At 45.1% G+C, this 25,174-nt stretch overlaps 1 protein-coding gene and 1 long non-coding RNA gene across 4 annotated transcripts in view; one reads left to right on the top strand and one right to left on the bottom strand.

Moving 5' to 3' along the window:
• The first annotated feature begins 1,898 nt into the window (after nt 1–1,898).
• Nucleotides 1,899–5,022, top strand: LOC128757022 (uncharacterized). 2 transcript variants are annotated; one of them, XR_008414348.1, is made up of 5 exons: nt 1,899–2,179; nt 2,251–2,693; nt 2,991–3,263; nt 3,500–3,589; nt 4,143–5,022. It is a non-coding gene; the product is annotated as an uncharacterized LOC128757022 (long non-coding RNA). The 2 variants fall into 2 exon arrangements; XR_008414349.1 differs by lacking the exon at nt 3,500–3,589.
• A 136-nt stretch (nt 5,023–5,158) lies between these two features.
• Nucleotides 5,159–25,174, bottom strand: part of LOC128757021 (zinc fingers and homeoboxes protein 2-like) — a 31,568-nt gene continuing 11,552 nt past the window's right edge. The window contains exons 2-4 of one of the 2 annotated variants that reach the window (XM_053861994.1): nt 11,370–13,696; nt 10,300–10,435; nt 5,159–7,828 (exon numbers count right to left, since the gene is read on the bottom strand). In XM_053861994.1, the coding sequence (XP_053717969.1) occupies nt 10,306–10,435; nt 11,370–13,561 (2,322 nt within the window). In that variant the 5' untranslated portion in view covers nt 13,562–13,696 and the 3' untranslated portion in view covers nt 5,159–7,828; nt 10,300–10,305. Of the gene's footprint in view, nt 7,829–10,299; nt 10,439–11,369; nt 13,697–25,174 lie in introns of both variants that reach the window. The other variant, XM_053861993.1, reaches the window with a different exon arrangement.

Here is a 25,174-nt window from a genome sequence, read left to right as displayed (position 1 = left end):
CTACCATTCTGCAGAGTGAAGACTTAAGTCTCGTGACAAGACGGGGCTCGAGTGTTGGGGTTTCTCTCATCGCGAACAAGTGTTCGGTCTAAGCACCATGATGTTAATATGTATTACTACATAGAGGGTTTACACGGCGCGCCATCGAACCCGGAAGCCGCCGTGTTGGAGATACTCACTGCTCAGCACAGAGCGCTACTGAAGGCCATTCTGCAGCGTTTCCTTGAAAACAATGGTGAATTACGGTCAGGTTTTCGGGTTGTACGAATCGTTCCAATTGTGAAAAACATTTGGAATTTTATCGACTTCCAAAAGTTATTACAAATCAAGGAGAACAATGCCAGACGTTGTCGGAAGAAAGGAGGCGCGTATGGTTAGTGAAGATGAACCAGGACCTTTGTGGCAAAACTGTGGATAACAACCAAAAATTTTGCTCATTAAAAAAAGAAAACGTATAGCCTAAATGACTGTTAAGTTGCATTGTATTGCCGTGGAAGAGAATACACCGAACTTTTGTCAGAACATTTTTATTGATGCCAACCCACACAGTTTTCAGAACGTTCCCTTAAAAAGCTATTTCTCTCTCACACACACACACTATATTTGCATTTACAAAGAGTATCTCCAACATGGTGGCTTCCGGGTTGGATGACGCGGTGATGACGCGCCGTGAAAACCCTCGATACTCTCAAAACAGCCACGTCTCCACACGCCTAAAAGAAAGAACGGAAATCACATACCAAACCTTGAGGAGTTTGGGTTGGCTTCCGGTGACGTCAGTCAGAGTGGTCGGAGAGGAAATGATGATTCAGCAAAAGGAGCAAATTTCAGACTCAAGAATGATTTATTGAGTTTACAGTTAAGTTTGTCCCGGAAGCCGATGATGACGGCAACTCCAAGCAGCCATTTTGGATCGGAAACTCCAGATGGTGAGAATCCCACGTCAAATGACATCACCTGGGGGCGGAGCTAAGAATTTCCCCTATCAACAGGACAACTAGCAGGCAGTGTCACTGCCTGATGCAGTCCGCCGGAAGTTCCGGGACTGGAACCGGATGTTAGAAACATGCATGCGCAAAGTCTACGAATTGTGTTTATTGGTTATATCGCATACATTTACGTGTTTTTTGAATAGTTGTCAAAATAGTCTAAATTTTACAGTAAAACCTGGAAATTATACGTTTTTACGCACATGCGTAAGTACGATCTGGTCTGTCCGCCTGATGTTGTCCACCGGAAATGATGGTGCTGGAGCAGAAAGTTACTGATGAACCGGTTTACGATAAACGAGCGTTGCTTTGGTTTATTTCTTTGTCACAGCCAAACTGCACAGACCTCACCCTGACCCTAACCCTAACCCTTCATCTAGATTGTAGAAGTAAACATTTTAAAAAGTAAAAAAAAAAAACTTCATCGCCTGTGCGCGATATAACCATGGACGCATGCACTTACCAGTAAACGTCAGTCGATAAAACATGCGCAATTTCCGGCCCCAGTCCCGAAATTTCTGGCGGACCGCATCAGGTAGACGGACCACATCAGGCAGTGACGGGCAGCATTACACTGGACCCCGCCAGTCTCAGGACCACGGGCTCATGTGCTTGTCCTGTCGCCTGATGATGACATCACAAAGAAATCAAACAAAGATTTTAGGAGTAATTTATACTACGACATTTTGTTTTTTACTAATAATTCCTAAAAAATGAACGTTGCCATCTTTTACCATTTTCTACACAAAACAAAATATTTTCTCTGCCTGCAAGATCACCAACTCTATTTCCTGTTGAGGGGACAGTTGGCTGGAGACAAATGCCTTTAAAACTTTAATAAAAAAAAAATCTGAGTGCAACGGCGTAGGGTGACGTCATCATAAGGCGACAGGACACGGTGCACTCAAACAAAAAAGAGCTGCTGTGGTACCAGAACTGACACGACTGTCGCCCTCCAGCACTATACTAGTTCACTGCCGGATGATTTGTATTCTGGCGACCCGTCTCAGCGACATCTGTGAAAAACAAGAGCCATCCACAACAAGCTGAGCCGAAGGAGACGTTCGTTCCTTTCTCTTGATGTAAGAAGGAGAAATGGAGCAGTGCTAATGTGCGGAGCCAAAACAAAGATCAGGTCAACGTGAGGCTCCACCTTTGGAGAGCATAATTCATGGGTTGAACTGGGCCCGGTAGGTGGACGAGTCGGCTGAGGACTCCTTCAATGTTCAACCTTCTGTCTACAATTAACTTTGTGTTGCAGGATGTTTAATTCTCGGGCAGGAGGAACGGCAACATCGCCGGACGCCCCTCACATCTGCGCGCAACATTTTTAGCTTTCAGGCTGGATGTGTATCAAACAGCACACACACACACACACACACACACACACACACACGCTCTCGCCAAGGGAGAGGAAAAAACACCATCAATCATGAATCTGTCAGACAATTATCACTCTTCCTCCGCCCTCCTTTCCTCACTCCTCCTCTTCCTCAGCTCAAACACTGACAGTAGGTCACATGACGCCTGTCACTTCACCTCCTTGATGTTTGTTTTTTTTTCATCTTGTTTAGCTTTAAAATGTTTTGAAGTTCAACCCCTCAACTCCTCGGCGTCCTCTCAAGTGAAATCAGGAGACGACACGATCCCAGACCGGACGGATTCCTCAGACGACAGGGAGGAGCTCAGAATAACAACTGGCAGGTTTGACTGAGATCACATATGGATGGATCAAGTTTCGGGGTGAGGATGCAGTGGAGAGTCACCCAGCTATTCAATAATGTATTGAGCGAAAGCTGCGTGACTAATTCCACTGATGCTACAGTTACTTCACCACGTTACGAAAGCTGCTTTCTAAGAACGGTGCCGACGACGGGCACCACAGGAGTGGCAGTTATCAGTGACTGCTCCTCACCCCAGAGGTGACATGGACGGGTCACCGTGACGTCAAAAGCTCGAGGCTTCATCTCGTAACCAATTGCTGTTCTTGTGATTTCTTAGAAAACGGCACCAGGAATAGGAGTCGACGGCGACCGCAGGCGTTCGACTTATGAAAGCAGCTGGACAAAGAACGCACTGTCAGCACAACTCTGCGCGATGAGACCTGAATTGACCCAGATCGCAGGGCCACAGAGGGGTTGGAACAAGCGGACAGAAGAAGAAATGAAGGAGACATGACGTATCGGGGTTCAAGACAAACACATACGCAGCAAACAAGATGAAAATGGGAGGCTAAATACAGCGTCTGAAGCCACGAGGCGTTCAACTTGACGTGTGAGTTGAATTCCAGTCCAACAAGCAAGTAACTTTGGTTGCTATGGCAACTTAGTGAGGATTTTGGAAGCAGGTTTGGTTCCCCACTGTAAGCTTTCTCCCGTCCTCAGCCGTCCTTCACGTCCTCTTCTTTACAGTCTGTCAGTCACTTGATATCATAATGAGCGACGGTTATTTCATCCACGTGCTTCTGCTGCTCCACTTTCACAACTGAAACAAGGTCACTAAACTTACAGGTCAAAGTCCGTCCATTCATCGACCTAGCCGAGGGACTCTTCTGGGTTGGTGTGTACCGAGGAGTTCCCAGACCACCTGACCGACGAAGGGTGAATTCCATTTCTTTCCTTCATCCTCAACCTCAGCCCTCAACCTCGCACGCTCCTGCTGAGTGCACGGCCTGAGATTCGCCCGCAACCGCCTCAGGATTGAAGAATACCCAGAATTCTTTACATATTTTCCACAAATAGAAAATAGTGGCGAAGAAAGTGAGCTAGAAATGTTAATGGACATACAAATATCAGGAACACCATTGTATTATCTCAGCCCATTTTGTGGGTTATTGACCTCATTGTTGGATGACATTTACCATTTTATGATCTTCTGTCAATCTTCTTCTGAATTGACAGACTGAACGCCGCTTTTGAGTAATGCTGCCCGCCGCAGTCTGATGACATATCTGCATTTAAGTGGTGTCCCCCACTTTCAGGTCGCACACTTGGTCATGTGGGCCAATGTTGAGGGTTGAGGATTTAGAATTGGAATTCAGCCATAGTCTCTCCATTGTGTCCTGGTCAGAGTTGGACTCCTCCCTGGGTGGCCTCGGACGACCTCAACGGGGAGGCAGTGAGGCACCTCTTTAAATGGTTTCTTTTGATTTAGGATGGGACCTGTTTTGGATCCGGGCCACACGCTGTACCGATCATTGCCAGAGCTGACCCAGAGAAGCAAAATAAAGGTGATCCAGAGTCAGCTGATACATTCCAGATAGCAGCTGACTCCTCCATCGGGAGGATCCGGCCTGGACCTGGTGCGGAGGATGTGATGAATGGACTTGCGCTGTTGATGAAGGGGTGGAATTCTGCCTCTCTGATCCGGCACAATGACTTAAGACCCGCCCCTTTTTTGACGCCGCTGCGAGTCGCTAGGCAGAAAGTTACTTCAGCATGAAAGGTTACCACTGCAGGAGACACTAGGGATGCAGGTCGGCGGGTATTTTCCACATGCTCCTATACAATCTCCTACACATGAGGGAAGAATCTCCCTTCACTTTTCTGACAGAGAACCATGGTCTCTGACTTTCACACCTTCCATCAGAAAATGTAATGTTCTAAATGAACCGTTTTTTTCCTAGTCTTTCTTCTTCAATCTAAATCTATGTATAGATTTAGATTATAAATAATATAAATATAAAATGACTTGACAAATACTTGACTTTGTTCTGCACTCACAGTTCCAATGGATCTCAGCTGATCGCTGTGACCGTAACATGAATCAGCTGTTGCGCGTCTGCTTCAGAGCGGACCACGTTACTTTAATTCGAGCAAGGAAAAACACAAGCTCAAATGTGCAGGGATTGTCTTCCGGCGGATTTTTATTTTTCATTAGAAATGCATGGTCACAAGTGAAGTTCTTCTGTGGTAATGTATATATGATTGATGGTAGTGGCACTGATCCCCGAGGATCTCTATCACACACACACACACGCTCCATGTGTAAAGTGGCAGCCTAGTGTCAGTTGTGTTTATTTATAAAGACAGTCAGTGAGTGTGAGATCAGATAATAAACTCATTTGTTGTGTGAAATTTGCTAATTTGTGTGAGGAACATTTGAGGTGTGAGAAGTGACACTACTCAGTGTGTGTGTGTGTGGGGGGGGGGGGCTTGTCTATCCTATTTTGCGGGTACCGATTTGTGACAGTACACTATCTTTGTGAGGACTAAGTGGAGACATTTTGCCAGTCCCCACGAGGTTAAGCCTCAATTTGAGGCTGAAGCCTCCAAATAACTGGGTTCTAGTTTGGTCCTGGTCCTGGTTCAGGTGAGCCATGTGTTTTGGATGGTTCGGTTTAGGGGGAGAGGCTGGGGGAAGGGTTATGTCATTGAGAAACCTCATATGTGTGTTTGTGTGTTCAGCTAGTATGTTGCACATTTTACCTGTAAAGTGAAACGTCTTGAAGCTCTAGAGCGCCCCCTGGACACGACCTCCTGGTCTACAAAAATCACGTTCATGTCCAAAAACATTTCTACATCAAACTCAGACACAAGCTTTGACCTTTATTTTATTGAAATAGAGCGACATCAACAGGTTGTCGAGACGACTGCGAAACACATACTGAAAACTGTTCCTGAAAAACCAGAGATTAAAACCATCTTGTTGTGAGCGCCTCCCGCTGGTGGAGTGCGGAACAGCGTTCGGTGTGCGAGCGCAGGCTGGTATTGACTGTAGCAGAAGAAGCAGAATGCTAACTAACCTCAAACGACATTGCCCGTTTGTTGTTTTTTCTTCTTGCGTTAGAACCGTTTCTGTAAATGATCATCAGAAAAGAATGAAAAAAAAATCAAGATAAATGAACCTCAGTGTGCAGCAGTTGAGGCGAGCCTTACTGGTACGGTTTGTAACTACAGATTGTTTTGGATAAATGTGTTAAACTCTGACCAGGACATAACAGCAGCAGAAGCGACGTAAACACGCTAATATTGAGCTATTTGCTTAAATCACTTCGTGTCGGAATTAAAGTAGTTTCACGGCGACATCGTACGCCAACTCAAGTAGTCGTAAATATTTTTTTCCAACTCCACCTGACTCGTCTGGTCAGTAGCACTCTGCGAGACGGTCATACAAAAGCCGTCCTCACATTCATCTCTGCTCTCATTGGTCGGCCATTTTTAGCAGGCAGCGTTGAACGCCCTCGACAGCGTAGACCCCGCTGGTCTCTCCCTCCCAAATCTCACAGAAGTTCAAGGGTAACAGGCGCCTTCTCTCCCACAGTAGGTCCTACATCTTGTTCAGAGCACCTGCACCTGACGTGGGTGCTCTGGCACATTCATGTTTCTATGTCTGTTCCTGGTGTTCACGAAACTGTAGAGCACTTTGGTCAACACTTAAATGTACCTCACAGACAAGAGTCGACATGTTTAAAACTGATTTTTCAGTGAAACTAGTTTGAAGCCGACACATTATGTACAACATTGTTTGAGCTATTGTTACCTGTGTAGTGGTTACGGAGCGACAGAGCAAGAAAAAGAAGGAAACGAAGAGTCAAAGGTTTCGGGCCTAACCTGTTGGCGGCCATCTTGAACTAGTTGATCAAATCATTTGTTGTGTTTTTTTTTTTCAGAACCAGTTTACTTCCTCCATGAAGAGGAGGGGCTGAAATGAAGACTTCAAACTACAAAATATAAAACCATTTGAAATAGCTTTTCGTTGCCACTATTCTTTGCTTTCAATTTTCTCTTTTTTTTTTTTTTTTTTTTAAAAACAAATGCTGTTACATGACAACTGGAAAACCTAGTTCTGCAAGTTTCCGCACATCCTGAACGGTCGGGGATAAAAACGGACCATCTTCCTGGTTTGGGATGATGGCAGTTGCGGCGTGGGGGCGCTGTTTTATGAAGTTCCTTTCATTGCCGGAATTTTACAAGTGCACATTTTTACAGTAGAGAAATGAGACCAAACACAAGTTTGTATTTACAACCAGAAGTTTTTCAGTGGCTTTGGCACTCGGCGTTGTGTTCATCCATTTGTCTCCGAGGCGACGCAGTTCACACACAACACCTGGATTCATAGCTAGTTTGTCAAAACTTTAGGGAGAGTTGGGGGGTGGTGTTAGGTCAAACTGGAAATTTCCCAGACCAAGCAGCGTGCACAACAAAATGCATATTTACTTCATCTGAGCCTGTAGTTTTGGATTTAATTTAGCATTTAGCTACTCTGAGCTTAGCTTCAAAACTTTGTCCAACTACACCATCGACTCACATCACAGGAGGAAGGAGAAACATTCACTCACTTTCCGATCTTTCACCAAATGCATCAGTTTTTTTGGGAAATTTTCCAGACTTATTCTGGAGTTCTAATCTCCCCCTGCAAGCATGTCAAAAGGGCGGAGCTTGAATCTGGTAGGTCATGACATCATCATGCTTTGTTGCAAAGCTAGTTTTTACAGCACTTTGAATGGCTAATTTCAAATGTATTTAGTCAGAACTACAGGCCAAAAAAATGACATGGCAGGCTGGACTTGGCCCTCGGGCCTCGAGTTTGACACCAGTTTAAGGGAGACACCTCAACCCCTTCTTAATTCATTCGGTTCTAACACTTTTCAATTTGATATTTAGGAAGTTACTAGGGTCAAATGCATTAGCTGTGGTGGGTCAGATCATCTAAGACATCAACAGCCTTCAAACACAGAAAGGTCCAACAAGAACGGCTTGGAACATGACTGACTTCATAACCGGATGTTGTGTGTGAACTGGGAAGCAACAATCATGAAAACGTCTTTTTTTTTTCCTTCATCTTGATGCAAAAGAGTTCCTCCCTCCACTTCTGTCAGCAACAGCAATGGTCGTGACCTACAGGGGGCGAGAGAGAAAAGACAAGAGAGGTTTTTTTTTTTTTTTACAACAGGAGGGAGGGGTGTGCAGTTTTGTCTTCACTTCCACGCCGCGTGAGGGTTGTGTGTTTGCGGCTCACACAAGAAACTAGCGTGGCCGAGCGGCAGCTGGGGGCCAGAGAGGTTCGTGAAAAAGAACACTGCAACGTAGCCTGGCGCCACGGCTCTTCTCTCACCCTGCTCCGGAGGGTGAAGCCTTGCTAGAGAGCAGAGCCCATGACTGGATACCACAAACAGACATCTTTACGTTACGGGGTATCCAGTAATCCCCTGCTAGGATATTCCACTGGATTGTGGGATTACAGTTTTTAATTATTTGTGGCCCGAAAAATTGCCGAAAATGTAAATAAAATTGTAGTTTTTTTCAGGCACGGTAGCTTGATTTCTGCTGTCGTGTCCAGTACTGAGAGACGACGTCCGTGCTGGGAAGTGTTTGGAATACGTTTGAAAAACAGTTTGTAATGCACGTCTGAAGGGTTAAAGTCTAGAATGGGGATTTTCACTTTCACTGGGGTTTGTGTTACAGCTGGGCGCCGACTGTGCCTATACTGTGATGTCTTTCACCGCAGGGTGAGTGAGTATGAACCAAACAGGAAGTACCCACGCAGCTAGCCACTGTGAAGCTAGCACACATCAATGCTAACATGCTAACTCCAGTTGTATTTATTTGACAGCGGGAACCTACAAAAAATAATTTACCAAAAACATGCTGTCACTCTTTTCTGCTGGGTTCAGCTGGCAGAAATGTGGAATGAAATGAGAAAGAAAGTAAGTCAGCTTACAAGTGGCAAGTAGAAAAGGTAATTCAAAGCTAACAAGCTAATTCTGGTTGAGACCAAACCAACAAACGGTGAAGTGGTAAAACTGCACATGAGAACAGACAGTTTTGAACAAAGATGGCAGCCTGGATGAAGCTACATCAGGGGCATTTCAGGGAAAGGGGGTGTCGCATTCCTGACGCGATGGGTGACGCCCCCTAGTGGTGCCATTTTCCCTTTTTTTTTTCCTCAAATGAGAAAAGTGCACCTTCTGGAACCCATTTTAACTTCATTCTTAGATTCTTGATGAAAAAAAAAAGGTCTTAGCCTCGACGAAAAGTGGCAACCTTCTGCTTCACTGCGATACGCGCTAGTCGCATGCTAATCCATTCTACATGTTGCACATTGAGAACGTATGAATTTGTTGAAATAGATACAATGAAGTTGATTTCAGTGATAACAAAACTATTTTTTTATGTGCCAGTGGGAGGGTAAATGTTGACTGAGCTTTCAGGAGTAACGGTTGACTAAAGTTAATAATGGGCGGTGTACCGTGTGCCGTGCGAGGCAAGCGGAATATGAAGCCATAAAATTTGTGTTGATCATTTTTTTTAGCTTAAAGATTCCAACATTTACTGTGAAACGGGGAGGGATGGAAAGGGGGTGGCAGTCTTGAAGGGGGATGACTTTGATCTTTTTTGTTAGATACTTTGTTAGATAAACCAGTTGCTATCCAGGATTCACATTAACGCAGGTTCATATCATATTTCCTTTTCTTGCAGACTAGCGTCGCTAAGCTAAGGCGATGGCGCGACACTTCACTTGGCAGAACTAAGTCAATGAAGCAGGATCCGTGAGCCAATGTGAATGAAAGAACAGTGCCGCTACAATGGAGAAGACAACTCCCCTGAAGTAGCACGCAGACAGTGAGGTATTTGTCCTTTGTTATGCTGCATTAGTACCTGTCAACATTCATGCTGCGCATAAAGCCATGTGCACTCTATTAGCATGATTTCCTTTGGTAATTTCAAATAGTTTCCAGACTTGGAGAAGAAGCTTTAAATGAAACTGGGTCCAGTTTAGCTTCAAAGGAGCGACACACACATCAGTACACACAAAAGTATTCCAGTACTAGTCCTTTTGTTTTCTTGTTTGTATTTTGATTTAACTGCACATATCTGTCACTTGATGTTATGAAAGTATATTTACTCCGATTATGTGTGTGTGTGTGCTTTACTCTCTAAATCTCATCCAGTTTTATAATTTAAGTTACGTAAAAACAAATGCCTTAATAATTGCAACGGCTCAACAAAGAAAACCTTTGTACAAACAAAACCACGCCTGGGTGGAGAGACAGCGACAAGTAGCATTAATCTCCACAACAGCACCAGGTCTGCAGCCGCGCCGGTGACAAACGTCTCTGGCAAATTCCAGCCTGGGACAGGCAGAACTGAACCTGCCACACACAGAACTTCTGCGCTGAGGGTGCGGGCAGAAACGCTGGCTGCCAGCTGAGCCCACGTCTCAGGCACAAGGTCAATAAAGATGATAAGCACAAACACTTGGATCATGAGTGCGAGTTGAATGTACCTATGTCTAACTCTGTTTGTGTCTGTTCTTGGACGTCAATCTTGAACGGATCGATTTGAAAGTTCAGGGATACTGAGCTCACCCGCTGTCAGCCCGTCAGTCTCGCCGATGCCTCTCCCGCCATCTTGTCCTCTCTCTCCGGCAGCAGCTCTCGCGCCCGCTGCCACGCTCCGTCCTCCGGCCAGGTGACCGGCACGCCGCCGTCCTGCTGCCGCAGCCTGCTGGACCAATCAGAACCAAGGAGCCGAGCTCTTACACTGCTGTTTCATGATCGTCTTTTCCACTTCACATATCTCCCCCCAAACTAAAAATAATGAAAGAAATCTATTTCTATTATTTGTTCTGAAGAGAACTGTCACTCATTTTTGACAAATGGAAAAACATCAGCAGTTTGTTTCTACAAAAACTGTTTTTCTTCAACATCAGAAGTCTCTGTGGTGCGTTTCAAAGCTGCAGCCCCGGGGGGCGCTCTCCTGGGAACCACAGCAAGCGCACACAAATAGCGTGTTCACAAAAACATGTTCGCTCGTATAGAGGGGAAATTAAACATTTCCAGTCGGAAAAGTTTCATGCTGAAATAGAAGTTGAAAATTACCGAATTCAGACTGGTGTTTGGTTTATTTTCACAGGCGTATCAGAACGTTGAAACTGCTGGCCTGCTTTTTATTTCCACTTCACCACCTCAATTTGAATTTATGTTAGAAAAATCTGATTTCAAATGAAGAAAGGGCTTTTGGTGGCTTTTTGAATCGCTGAAAACAAACCAGGAGACCAGCTTGTTTTCAGGACTTCAGTCAGCATTCAGCTTCAGCATTCAGATGCTCAAGCACATTTTTCAGATCACTCTACACGCTGACGCCACTGCTGAGAGCAGGAGAGAAACAATGGCTTTAGAGCCTTAAATACCAAAAAAGCAGCAGTGAGTCAATAACAAAATACTCAAGACTTTTTTCTCTAAGACTTTCAAAACATTGATAATAATGATAAAGGATTCTCAGACAGCTGGGGTGACGATTGAAGAAATAATCTTGACTGAAAATAAAAGATATGGATTTCGTTTGGACAAAAACATTCATATTGGAAGGAAAACCTTTGTGCTCCACTTTCTTTATCTCATGATCAAAGCCCGGTGAGACGATCAAAAGTTCATACCTTGGTAAGCGGTGAAGATCGTCCCGCTGCTGATCGCTGAGATTGTTGGCTCGCTGCTCCATCAGCCAGCCCAGCTCCACCTCCAGGACTTTGTTGTTAGCCGTTAGCGCCCCATTGTGGTTTAAGGCACGGCCTCCATTCACACCGAAGTTGTGGAACATTTCCATGCGGCTATCGTACCAGCGGCTAATGTCAACGTTCATCCCTCCCATTCGAGCATCCGGTTGGCTATACTCCTCATGTGAAGGCCACCGACCGAAATCCTCTTTAAGCAGTGTCGGGAAACGGTTCTCGGGAGAGACACAGTAAGAATTGTTGTTGAGGACTGAGTCTTTGATGATGGGAGGGGGGCTCTGACGGCCAACCATGCCCTGGCTAGCATTCCTGTTAAATGCTTGGGTTTGATAATCCTGGCGTTTCTTGGAACCCATCGAGTTGAGAAGCGCCAACTCAAGATTGTCGCGTAGCGCTCGTCTCTCCGCAAACCAGCTGGTGATTTCCTGGTGAGACAGCCGTGTGGTGCTAACCATTTTCTCCACATCGTTGTGCGTGGGGAAACTATTCCGTACAAAATTTTCTTCCAAAACTTTAAAGTGTTCGGCAGACTTTCCTTTCATCCTCTCCAGCAGGGGGAACTGCGTCAGAACGGGTGGTTTTGGCGGGAAATCTGGCTTCGTGGCGGCTGCAGCTTCTTCGCCTTTTTGAGAACTGGACGTCACGTCAGTGGAGCGCTTCGCATCAACGCGAGCCCCGTTAGCGTCGGCAAGCGGCATCAGAATTCCTCGTGTTACACTTGCTTTCAGGTTGACACCCTCGTTGTCTTTGTTGCGTGGAATGTTTACAGTTTGAGACTTCGGCAACGTTGCCTGAATGACCGCCGGCCTGATCATTTGCTGTGGAACAAGGGCAGGATGTTGCTCCTTTGAAGTTTCACGCGGGATGAGAATAGAGTTCTTGAAAGGCGGTGCAAATATGGGAAGTGGGGCAATCATCGGTCGGGTCAATGATTCCGGAAAGACCATAGAGGGCATAGAAATCACCGGCTTGGTTTTGTTCCCCACAGATGACATACTCTTTACTTTGGGCGCCAAAGAGTGAACTGTCGCGGCAAGTGAGGGACGGTCTTTTGGAGGAGGGGGAGGCGGTGGAGCCATAAACACCTTCGCGTCACCGGGGTTCGGTGCAACTGCCATCACAGGTCTTTTCGAATCAGGACCCAAGGGTGGGCTCACGGGGAGAGCCCTTTTAAGACACTTGCTGTCCAGGCGATCGGACAACGGACATTTGACCGATAGCGCTGCTTCACTATTTGTGGAGGAGACTGAGAATGTCTGATGCGCTGGAGGAATGGATCCATTGAACATCTTCTTACGGGCTTCTTCCACCTCCTCAGGCGACCAGGTGATTCCCTGTTTCAGTCGCTGTGTGGTGAACCAGATCCGAATCTGCTCCTCTGGGTGCTTTGACGCAGCGGTTAGCCACGACAGTTCTGCATGTGTTGGGTACGGAAACTTGTTAAAGGAAGCGATCAGCGTAAGGTTTTCGTCGAGGGACGGGTTGTACTTGGCCGTGTTTAATGGGATCGCTACTTTGGGAACGGTGCTGACATTGGGTGGGCGCTGCAGCAGCGGCGTCACATGATCCTGGCCTCGGATGCCGTTGGAATCTGGGATTATGACTGTTCCGTTGATGTTCAGAGCCGTGACTTGATCCGTCTGGGTCGGATTGGTGACGATTGTCTGTTCCAAAACAGTATTATTGTCCTTCAGAACCCGCTTAAACTTGAAGTCTCTGTGGCCCGGGTGCTTGGTCTCGTTGTGGTCAGTCAGGGAATCAAATTTGTTTGTGTCAAAGTTGCACAGTGTGCAGCGGTACAATGGGTTCAGAATGACACTTGGGTGGTCAGAATCCACGTGCTGCTTAAAGTCTGTCAGGTTGCAAGTGCTGAATGGGCAGTACTTGCATTGGAAGGATGTGGGCTGGCTCTTGTCAGACTGTTTGCTCAGTGTATCGGTTGGTTCCTCTGCATTTTGAACCTCCACCTTTGACTCCTGGTCTAGACCATCCAGATTCTCCAGTGGAAGGTCTGGAGCTGGAGATTCAGAACGTTCGCTGTTGGCCAGTTGCTCCTTGTTCAGGTCACCCGACACCAGAACCATGCAGGGGGTCGACGACTTTCTTCTATTAGACATGATGGCGGTTGAAGATTTTTGGAGGAGTGCGAGTCTCACTGGTGAGAATGAACCAGCAGGTGGTGCCGGAGATGCGTCTCTCCCTCATCAGCAGCTTTGTGTTACAAATGTGAAGTCATGAGAGGACATCTGGACCTGGAAGACAGGAAGCACCAGGAAGTTGTGACCAGACGCATGGACTTGAAAGACATCCCAGTCTGAAGACCGCCACACTGCAAAACCTGGTTTAGACCAGGCCGAATATTTGAAATTTCCTCCGCAGAATTTCATCTATCTGGTAAAAATCAACGACAGCAAATGTGTTTTGGAGTCATTTCCATATCTTAGGATTTTATTTTGCTACTTGAAAGAGTCACAGCAGCGTTTGATCAGAGCAGAGACTCGGTGGGATCAACCTCCTCAGCTTTTGACGTTAAGAGTCCAAGTCCTGACAAAAGATTTAAAAACTCAGTTTTAAAGAAAGAAAACATCTGAGCGGCGGCTTCACAGGATAATTGGCTGTAACCAGGCAAGGACAGCGTCTCACACCGACGACACGTCTGACAGACGTTGGGACTAAAATGGCGGGCACTTGAGTGGAACGCTGCCTGACACTGGAGAAGAAAGTGAAACAAGCAGAACGTGGAGCTGGAACACGCCCGACACTTTTAGGCTGGAAATAAAAACTGGCAGCAGAAATTGAAATTAATTCAACAGCTAATTAGCGTTAGCAAGCTGTTAATTTGTCCCCCGAGTTGCAGAGACTTGGACTCGAATTGTCGTCTGATCTGATGCTCGTTTGTCGTCCAATCACACAGCGGAACATTATCACGGGCCACTTTTTACTGCTGTGAACCGGCGCTGCACATTATTTATAAAAAACATTGAAATATTAACAAAGATTGGCGCAAGCGTCACTGGACTTCTTTTAATCCGACTGGAAACGTACTTTTAAATGTTACATTTGTGCGACGTTCATCAAGCCGCTGATACAGTTCTACCTTATTCCTTGAAAAAAGAAAAACGTTCCGAACCATCTCTGGTCTGGGGGTCAAAACATGGACTGGTTTCAGATTCAAATTTGTGGAACAGGTCAAATGAAAACTAAAAGGAAAAACGATCAACTTGAATAAATAAATGGGCCTGCAGACTCATTCATCCAGAAATTTGATTCTTTTTTTTTTCTAATTCTAGTCCTCATTTAAATTAAAATTTCTCTTCCCAAGAAACACCTTGAACATATATAGACTGAGAAGCAAAGCTTGATAAATGTGACGTCCAAAAACGCTTGGTTTGCAGGGAAGTTTCCTCCCTCGAAACCTCCTTCACTACCTCCGCAGACACAGGCATTCAGAACCAAAAAAACTGAGTAATGTGTCCTCAGTCTGTCTGGGATTCTCCTCCAAGTTGTCCTGAACATCCTCCTGTCAAATCACATCGACAGTGACTGGACAAATGGCCTCAAAGGTTTATGCCATCCAGAAGAATTCAACAACATCTGGAAGCGGAGAACCAGGGCTTCACACCTTCCACAGTAGCATGACTACAGTACGACCACTGGAACACAGCAGCCCTGACACGTCAACAGTCACACAGGCTTCTCAGCACAACATAAACAACAGTCGAGGAGTGTCGTGCCAGTGTCTCCAGTCCTGCCACACCAGCGAGACACACCTGGACGGTGACTTGAGCTGAGAGCTGAACAACGGAACTGGGTCAAAATAACGGCTGCTTGTGCCTCTTGTGCATCTAATGTTTTGGGTGTACACCTTTTCTTTTTTTAGCTCTAGAGCACAAGCCCATACGAACAGTCTGTAACACTGTATATTGCATCTTCTGAAAAACGCAGGACAAATGAAACAGAGAGCAAATTCTGGTTTTAATGTCAATATATTGTACTAATAACTGCAGTTGCTTACATGTGAACATCTCCTGCCGTGACTCCCGCGCCCCCTTCATCCACTCGTCCATCAAAATCCACCCTTGTGAGCCGCTTCAAAACCAGCTATCAATATTGTCAACGTCACATACAATGTGTTGCTGCACGCACGTCTTTTTCAACTGAAATCATTTTCACAAAACAGTGTTGTGACAGGTGCATCCCACTTTTGCGGTGTGTGCCGAGCGCTTTTCTGGAATCACGTCGGTTGAGAGCGCGTCACTCGCTCCACCTGCTCAGAGGAACAGACCCTCTGACAATGATCTTAATGAAGATTAGATTAGATTGGATGGCCTACTATTAATGTGTTTATTTCATAAACATCACCTGGTGTTCTCACTGAATCATGCCATCATGTTTCCATATGAATGAAACCAAACAGAACACATTCTTTCATATTTACAGTGGGACATCTGCAACACAATTTCATCTACATTCCTGAGAAGTAATGGAACACGGACGGAACTTGTTTTGCGTTCACAATGTTGAAGAACTGCCTGGTGATACAACAACAAAAAGACATGCAACAACAACAACAATGCAATAAGAAAGTCTGTGGTGAAGCTTTTCCGTCCTGCAGTGTAATGTTCCTATAATATTCACAATGGTGAGTTGTTGACGGCAAATAACTGCACTCTGTTACTAATAAATAGCTGACCGTTTGTGGTTATTTCATTGGAAATATTCATGCTGCGAATACCAACATCTGGCCATTTAAAAACACCAGTCACCTTGACATAGCCTTCATGAATCAGAAAGAGATGAGCTTAGATCAGGGGGTCCCTCGAAGGGCGTCAGAGGAGCAGGTTTTTGTTCCAACCAAACAAGCTCACGATGGTTAACCAATCAGACGGACAATCGACTGAGTACAGTCTTCAGACGTTTTGTGGATGAGTTTGAGATCTCTGGCTTGGAATGTATGTCTGCTTTTATTTCAGGTTTTTATTACCAGGATAAAGCTTGGAGCAGAAGCAAGCCCCGGAACACCAGCTCAAGTTTTGTTAAGTTCCTGGTCCTGACTTATGCTGTACACCTGCAAACGTTTTGGCTCACCGACATTTTCTTTCTGGCTATCACATGCTTTCACAAAAATCTTCACCAAGTGGACAGACTGGTACGTCCAGAGTTTTGCTCTTCCGGATGAGCTTCACCAAGTCAGACTGATACAGACACCAGGAGACGGGAACTCCTACCACCCTCAAGGGACTCGCACATGATGCCCAGTGTTGACTGAGCTAACCAGCCCATCCTCTCTCCCATGGCGTCATATATTGACATTGGGAAAGTGGCCTTTTGCGTCCTATACTGACGCCGAAGGCAGCCTTCTGAGTAGCATGTTGACACAGGCATTTCAATAGAGTGAAAACGTTTTCCTTCCAGTGTTTCAGGAGCTTTACACATGAAGGGAGGGGGAAGCTTGAGGTGCACGCAGGTATTCAGACTCTCTCTTCACTGAATTGCATTGGTCACCATGACCGAAACACACTGCCGTTTTACGGGCTTTAAATAGCAACTGACGTGTTTCTACACATAGAACAAAAGGAGCTCCATCCCAAACTCTGACCTACGTCTTTCTTGTACGCGACACGGTGTCAGGATGTGCTGCGGGAGGTGGAACATGCGCTTCAATTGAAAGTTTAACGTGTCAACATGCAACACTGATGGATGCTTTTGTCGTCAGTATGGGACGGAAAAGGCCACTTTCCCAGCGTCAATATATTACACCATGGGAGTGAGGCTTGGCTGCGCTAATGGTGCATTATCATCTTCGGAAAAGTTGCACAAATCTGAAAATGGGACATTTGTGTTTCTCATTTTAATAATGGCGTGCAACTGTCCTCCAAACTTACGCCGGATAAATCAGTGAAAATGATTGCTTTCTTAAGTGTTATTAGGGGTAAATACAGATGAATATATTTGGGGGTACTCCCCCCCCCCCAAAAAAATACAAAGACTCATTAAAAAGTGAAGGAGAAGAAGGAGGGGAGTGGCGCTTCCCTTCCACTGTGTTACCACAGCAACAGCAGAGACAGCAAGGAGGTGTTCTGTCATCTCAGTGCCGACGCCGAATATTAACCAGGACCCAAACACTCAGGTGCTAATTAACAGGAGTGTGCGCGCGTGTCTGCGAGTCACGCTGGTATCACTTCTGACACTAAAAACACACTTTATACACTAATTACGCTCATCACCATCTTCATCATCATTCCATCATCCTCGCCGCCGTCGGCGTCTCCTGACCTCCATCACAACCGCCGACGTCTTCTGTACCATACCAGCGACCACCGTCACAGCCTGCACATACACACGTGTGCACATAGGCAGACAGAGGGGGGGAAATTTTTGGAGGTTTCTCTCCAGGAGTAGTGCGCGAATGCATTTAAATCTCATCAGTTCTGCACGGAGACAACGCACGTGATCAGATTAGAAACGTTCCTGACACACACACACACACACACGGCCGCGGATGGTTAAACACATTGCACAGCAAATTTGTGTCTGTGTGCTCTCTCATTAATTCCCGTGCAGACACCTCTGAAGCAACGTGGAGTTCAGGGAAACAGAAGGTAGGAGAATTTGGGTCGGACAAGTGGGCAGGTCCACGTCTCTGTGAGGGAGGCCCCTCTTCCGTCATAGAGTGGTCAACAACAACAAAAAATGAATGACATCAAAGAGACAAAACGCTCAATGTACGAGTTTCAGTAAAATAAAAAGAGAAAATTGAAGGTGAGTCAGCAGGGGGCACTGGAACCATGATCACATGCTCTACAGAAAAAAACCCAAAACAAAACACAGACTCATCCGGATGTTTGTTAACAAGCCGTAAACTCTGTTTTAGGCAGAGAAGCAGCAGGTCACATGAAGTCAAAGACCAGCGCTTGTGTCTTCAATTGAGCCCGTTCACTTGGGCCAGCTCCGCCAGTTGTGGACCAACATTTCTTGTTCCATTATTCGCTGTAAATCGATGAAATATTTGGTTTCTACTCCTGTGTGTGTGTTTGAAATAGCGGGGCGAGTGGGGTACTACTCTCGTCTCTCCCTTCAGCGACCATGGAACTTGGTGCGTTGCCATGGAAACAGCCCAAACTGCACCAGAGGAGTGATTAGGAGGGACAAGGAAGAGTGTGTGTGTGTATCCAAACACAATCACGTTTTCTTGTTGAAGAAAAAAACAAAAAACAAAGATGTGCTGACGTGATTCAAATCGACCTAACACTGAAACACTGGGTATCCAAATCAAGGACGGAAATAAAACTTTGGACAAGTTCATATTCTTTACCATCTTCTATGGCCATTTGTAAAAATTTGGGGGAATACGTATTTTGAGCAAAATCACATTTGAGGAGTCGAAACCTTCATCGCGAAGCGCAATTTGAAGGCTCACACTAGCAACATCGGAGTCACATTCAGGCAGTTTTGAGTTTTGACTGCATTTACCAATGTTTTATGTTTGGAGGTTGTTTTTACCGTCATTGTACGAATGTGTCATGGTTATTGTACACCCAAAACATGTTTTTCTGCGCTCACATCACCCTTTTGGCTCTCCATATAATGCCAGCACTCGCTTAACATTGCATACGCGCGCTCTCAACTGCTCTGCTGCTCAGTGTCGTACGCTTGCGCTCAGCTTCGGTTTCACTCGCTCAACCGCATGCAGTTACAAAGCTGCCACAAAATCAACCAATCACTGAGCAACCGCTTGAAGTCCTCTGCTCTCATTGGCCGAACTTCTCCACCAATCACAAGACGTTACAATTGGGAGGAAGGCAGGTCTTGAGGAACTGAGACATTAAGTTAATAAAGATGAGAACAACTTACAATAGCCTCAGGTAAACAATATTTTTAGTTTTCTTTGACAAGTTTTCTTAATGTTGGGATTTGTTATGAAACACATGTATTTTAAAGACGCACGGTCCTCTATATTATGCTAATTAGCTCCGTTGATGATTCCAAAATGTTCAGCTTGAATTAATATTCTGTTGGTCGGAAAATGAAATTCTACTTATTTATCCATCTGTATCCATGGCAATTAAATTCCTTTAAGGCCACAGACATCAAGCCATCCAAGAGATAGTTAGGACGAAGAAATACTGTGTTAATAAGGTCTATACAAAAAGACTGAATATAATGTTATTACTATGTACTACCACAAATTACAACGCGATAGGCCCGAGACAGGGTCAGACATCGTTCAGCCCAATAAAGATGAAGATGAACTGAGCGTTATAAGAAGGTACAGAGTATGTCACGTGGTCTGCAGAGGGACTTACTCTTTTACCGATGGCAGCCATTTTGTCACTCGCTCTTTTAAGTCGTGTCATCATCTTATGATGCTCTACATCTTTTGGGGAGACCACAACAGTCTTCCATGCTCACCGACACGATTAGAACATCCAGCCGCCACGCAAAGGTTTGCATTCTCTTCTCCGATACTGGCACTGAAGAGCTTGTTTACCGCACCTAATGGATGCGTCGACAGGAGCCGACTCTTACGTCATCATGAACTCAAATTCATCATCACAGTTTTATGCCAATTGAGTGTTATAACAGAAGAGAAGCAAATGCGTGGATGATATCTGATCATTTCATACTGCATATTAGTTCCTGAGCCTTGGTGGTTTAGGGTCCACGTTATACAGTAAGGGGCCGTCAATTCAAAAGAAAGAGAGACATGCAACATAAAGTATAATGTGTAAACACACCTTGATATCAAGAGCTCAAAATATGTTAAATATGTTGCTCTTTTTTTTAACACATAGTACGATTGTCATAATTTTTTGAAGTGGTGAATATTTTGGAAACTAAAACCATATCATATAATGGCACTTTCTAAAACCTTCATTTAATTTTGAAGGACAAAAATCTACTGCTATAGAGGAATACAGACAATAAAACCCCTGAGTTTCCATTAAGAATTTAAAAATGGAGGAACAATAAAAAACATTAACATAGCATCACAAAAAAAATGTAGTTTTGCTCAAGAGGGCCACATAAACACAGGCCGCAGGTGGCGTGGGGCAGCTCTTTGCCCAGCTCTAAGTGACGACCTCCCACCTTCTCAGCTTTGGCGGGCAACAAGTGGGGATTAGAAATACCAACAATCGAGCCCAAAATGAGGACAGTGCAGCTCTGGATGACGGTCTAAACACCTTGACTACAAAACGGTCAGTAGAGTGAAACAACATTCCTACATTGTTTGAAATATTATAGCCATTAAAATATAAAATATGGAGAAATATCTTGAAGAAAAAATATAATAAATAAAAAGAAAATAGCGTTTCATTATCAAAGGTGTAACCACGATCTGGTGCTGTGCCTCGCGTGTGACCAGGTTTGACACCCCCAAGCTACACTTTGTAGTTCAATAACGTCCATCCAACCCTCCACTCCGAAGCCTCTCGAGGGTTTTAAGTTTTCTCAGAATAACCTCACCAGGTGTGTATGTGTTAAAATAAAGTGTGTGAAAGAACAAAACGGTGACAAAGACGCTGAGAGAAAGTCTCAGTGTGAAGGACAAAATGTACTGCCAAACTATTTCCTCTGCTTGGCTGCAGGCTGTGTGTGTGTCTGTCTTCACACACACAATAGTCATGTGACTTCATGTTGTTCATCAGCGAAATGCAAACTTGTTGTGAGGGGAACATTCGAATGTCGTTGGTGAGAGAGGAAGAGAAAAAGGTCCCACAAATCTGGCTGGAACGTGAACCTGGCGGTTTGAACGACTGTACGACAGTGAAGTTATCGGGTCACAGAGCTCCAGGAGCGTCACTCGCCGCGTCAAAATCTCTCACATTAACTAATCATTAACATGAACAATCATTAGTTCCAAGTCCAGCTGAAGGTTTTGCTTTTACGGCTGGAACAGAAGCTACAGCCAGTGGACTTTTGTTTGGAAAATATCGGATGATCAGGTATTGTACAACGCACTGCAAGTCAGTGATTCACAGTCACCAGCTCCGGAACAATCTGACCATGTGGGCAGCAGCCACCGAGGTCATCAGGTGAAGAGGATCACAGATTTGGATCACATGGCTAATGATCCCCTTCACACTTGGCTGCAAAGTAACAGAGACGTGTGATGCAACCTGGTGCAACCTGTCCACGGACGTGTGTAGTCAAATGATTTAGCTGACGCAAGAGCCACGAAAATGTGTACGTTGGTATTCAGTGTGTGTTTCTGTTCGGAGTGCAGTCATCAGATCAGCATCTTCTGGAGAGATGCAAGAGTGAGAAACTGCGAGCGATTCCGAGTGTGAATATTCACTTCCTGTTTGTGGACTCAGTGTCTCATGTCTCCTCCATGTGCTCTTAGTTAAGACTCCATTGCTATCAGATTCCCAATGTTCCATCAACATGATCAAAAACATATGCGAAGTTGCGGCAGCTCATGTAGGTTCTCGTTCGTTCTGGTCAGCGTGTTTAACGGATTTGAATTGGGCAGCTGGTTTTACGATGGATCTGCAAGCTGTATGCCAGACGGCTTCTCCTCCCGGGACCAGCAGGTAAACAGGGAAGGTACAACAATCATTGTGAGACCTCAAACATTTGTAAACCATGTCGCTATGAGCATTGGTTCCCCCCACTAAGCCTGCACCATTCGGGGGAAAATATGAATCACAATTTTTTAGCTAAGATTTGATATCACAATTCTCTGCCACGATTTTTGTTCCTCACAAAATATGAAGTTATTGCACACATAAACCATGACAAAACAAAGTTGCAGCACCAAACATATGACGTTTGAGGTGCTAATGAAGATTTGTGGTTCCGATCAGGGTTTTTGCTGCCGATCAGCGATACCGATCACATGGATTGACAATGAATTTGTAATCAAAATGATGACACCTTCTGTGTACATGAGGTGAAAACATGAAGCATTAAATTATTTTAATTCAGACACGTTTTTAAACCTCTTCAAGAAGACCAACAATAAAATACAATGGGAAAAAAAACTATTCTGTCAAAAGCACAACTGAAAAACATTACATTCAACGTGAGACTTTGCTGTGTCCGTGAAATATTTCCATACATCCCATACTTCCCTGCATAGCATTTTCCATGCATGTGCAGCAGAATGCGAACTTGACACGACAGACTGAAAGAACCTTCACAGCAGTCATGGTGTCTGCTCATGGTGAGAGAGCAGCGAGTAAGGAGGAGTGGACACATCACAAGCAGCAGCTGAGACTGGCTGTGGTGCAGGAACTTCGGACGCAAAATATGAAATTATATTCCAGTGAGCTCTATAGTGCGGAATTCAAGGTATGTTGGCAGCCACACAGCCAGGATCAAGGAGGTGGCTCAGCTGCCCTTCAAGGTATTTCCACCTGCAAGGCATTGGGTCAAAGATGGCTTTGAAGCAGGATGGGTGGGATGGAGTTGAGAAGCAGGTGACAACGCACCTTGGTAGTTTGTGTCCAGTCAACATGGCAGTGATGGTAAATGTCATGGCTGAAGACCTCCAGAGCAGACCTACCATAGAGGACAGTCCGGATGACAGCTTGGTAGATGCCACCCTTTGTTGATGACAAGATCTCACGCTACCCCGAGGGACTGGTGACACTTCTGTACTATCCCAGATAGGACAAAGAGTTCTTAGACGTCTTACAGGGGGGTGAGGCATCTCATTACCTTCATCTTGGCAGCATTTATATACAGTACATGCCAACAGTCTGAGCAGCGTTCTCTCAAGGACGTCTTGGACATCCTCCCAGGGACACCCCAACTACTGTACAAACTAGGTCCCATCCCTATTCCCTCAGGACGGAATTAATGACATAGTTGAAGAGGCCGAGTTAGGGGGACTGTGTAAATCTGTCTCAGACCAGATCAATAATCTCAGAATGGTGCGTCTTGGGTCGGAGTTTGCTGACGGGGAAGTGGATTACGAGAACTGCAGAGCCTCCTAACGTCTACCTTGTCAGGGGGTGTCAGCAAAGTAGCGCTGTCATTGAGTCTATGTGACTACCTATTGGCAAAAACAGCTCCTAGAGCAGAGGTGTCCAAACCAGTCCTCAAGGGCCGCAGTGGGTGCAGGTTTTTATTCCAACCCAACAACCACACACAGCTTCATCAATCATGTGTCAGGTGAAGACTGTCATCACCATCATTGTCAGACTGGTGCTGCTTGTTTCTACCGATTGGTTGATCGGTTGGAACAAAAACCAGCACCCACTGCGGCCCTTTCTGGTCTGGAGCAGTTTGGACACCCCTGTTTTAGAGTGCCGATGGAAACCCTCAACCGTAATTGGCTGACCATTTCAACAACAAACTAAGAACCCGCCACAGGATCCTAGCAACATTGCAGGACATTGCAGAGAGAAATTCACAAGACGTTAAGAAAAAAAAAAGCAGTCAAGGGTTCGAGCAGGACTTTCCGACTGGCAGTATTTAGACCTGGCAAGTAGATAAACCCACACTGTCTAAAGAACAGACAGCGCACATCAATAACAGCAACGGTATTTCACATCTTTCTTGCCGATCCTCCTTTCCTGCTGTTTTACGTTTTCCTGCTAGTTTATTTAGGATTCAAACGTAGAGTCTTCACAGCATCACAGTGATTTCTCCCCAAGAACATCAACATTACAACCAACAAGTTCTAAGCATGCTGGGATGGCTACAGCGAACGTCTGAATTCATGGCCGTCCACTTTCTGTTCTGGACCTGAATCTTCAGTTTTGGGGAACCATCCAAAAAAACGCTGAGGCAGTTTAGCGGCTTGGCGTCGGGCCGAGTGTTTGGATGATCCAGCAGCGAGGCCGAGTCCCGGCGCCGGGAACAGATTGAGTCTCAGCAGGAGACAAACTCAAACGCACTCTTGCGCTGGCGCAGACACACCTGCTACATTTGGACTGAACTTTTTTTTTTTTTTTTTTTTTATCAGTCTTCAAGTCTGAAATGATTAAATTTTTGTAGTTTGAAAACTGTATTTTTAAGGCCAAAGAAAGCGTTAAAACTCACGAAATTTGTCAAGATTTTCTTGACTGCAAGATTTTCTCACAGCAAAATGGTTCAAATCTGAATATTTCCTAGTTTAATATTTGATTGTATTTGCATGTTTATTACGCTGAGGAAAAAGGCAAATATTAGTAACTATAAATAAGAGAACTGCCCCTGAGGGTGGGACACCTGATTGATGGAAATAAGATCATTCAACAAAAAGCAAACAAACGAATGCTTCTTCAACCTGTGTTTGTCTCCTGCTCTCCTCCACTACGATCGAAACATTCCATTATTTTATCATTTCATCACCATGGGCTATGTGAGATAAAGTTTATCTGCAGTTGCAACATAGTGAAACTGATGCATGGGCTTTAATACGACTCCACTTACTTCAAGTCCTCAGATGTTGCGAGGGCTGGAGTCGGCAGATTTTGCGATGACCTCATTCAAGCGATATTACACTGATATTACAACTTTGTTAAAATCTTATTGTGCTTTCATTCCCTGGTCAGCGCTGAATCAGCGCACAGTGTTTGCTGCGGCGGCTTTTCACATCACAGACCTGCTCCAGTTCTCGGCAGCCACCAGTAGGACAGCGAACCATAAATAAGCACGAGGAACGTTGCAGTTTTTGTAATTCGGACACTGGCCAGATTCTCCACGACGGTTTGTGAGAATTTAATATGTCGAAGTGACCAGACCTGGACCAGAGCTCATAACCAGGGCAAAGAAGTAATAAAGCACACACTGTA

This window comes from Synchiropus splendidus, chromosome 4, assembly GCF_027744825.2.
Source record: "Synchiropus splendidus isolate RoL2022-P1 chromosome 4, RoL_Sspl_1.0, whole genome shotgun sequence".
In the NCBI taxonomy this organism is placed as follows: domain Eukaryota; kingdom Metazoa; phylum Chordata; class Actinopteri; order Syngnathiformes; family Callionymidae; genus Synchiropus; species Synchiropus splendidus.
The sequence above is the reverse complement of the archived record's forward strand: the minus strand, read 5'-3'. Positions and strand labels throughout refer to the sequence as shown.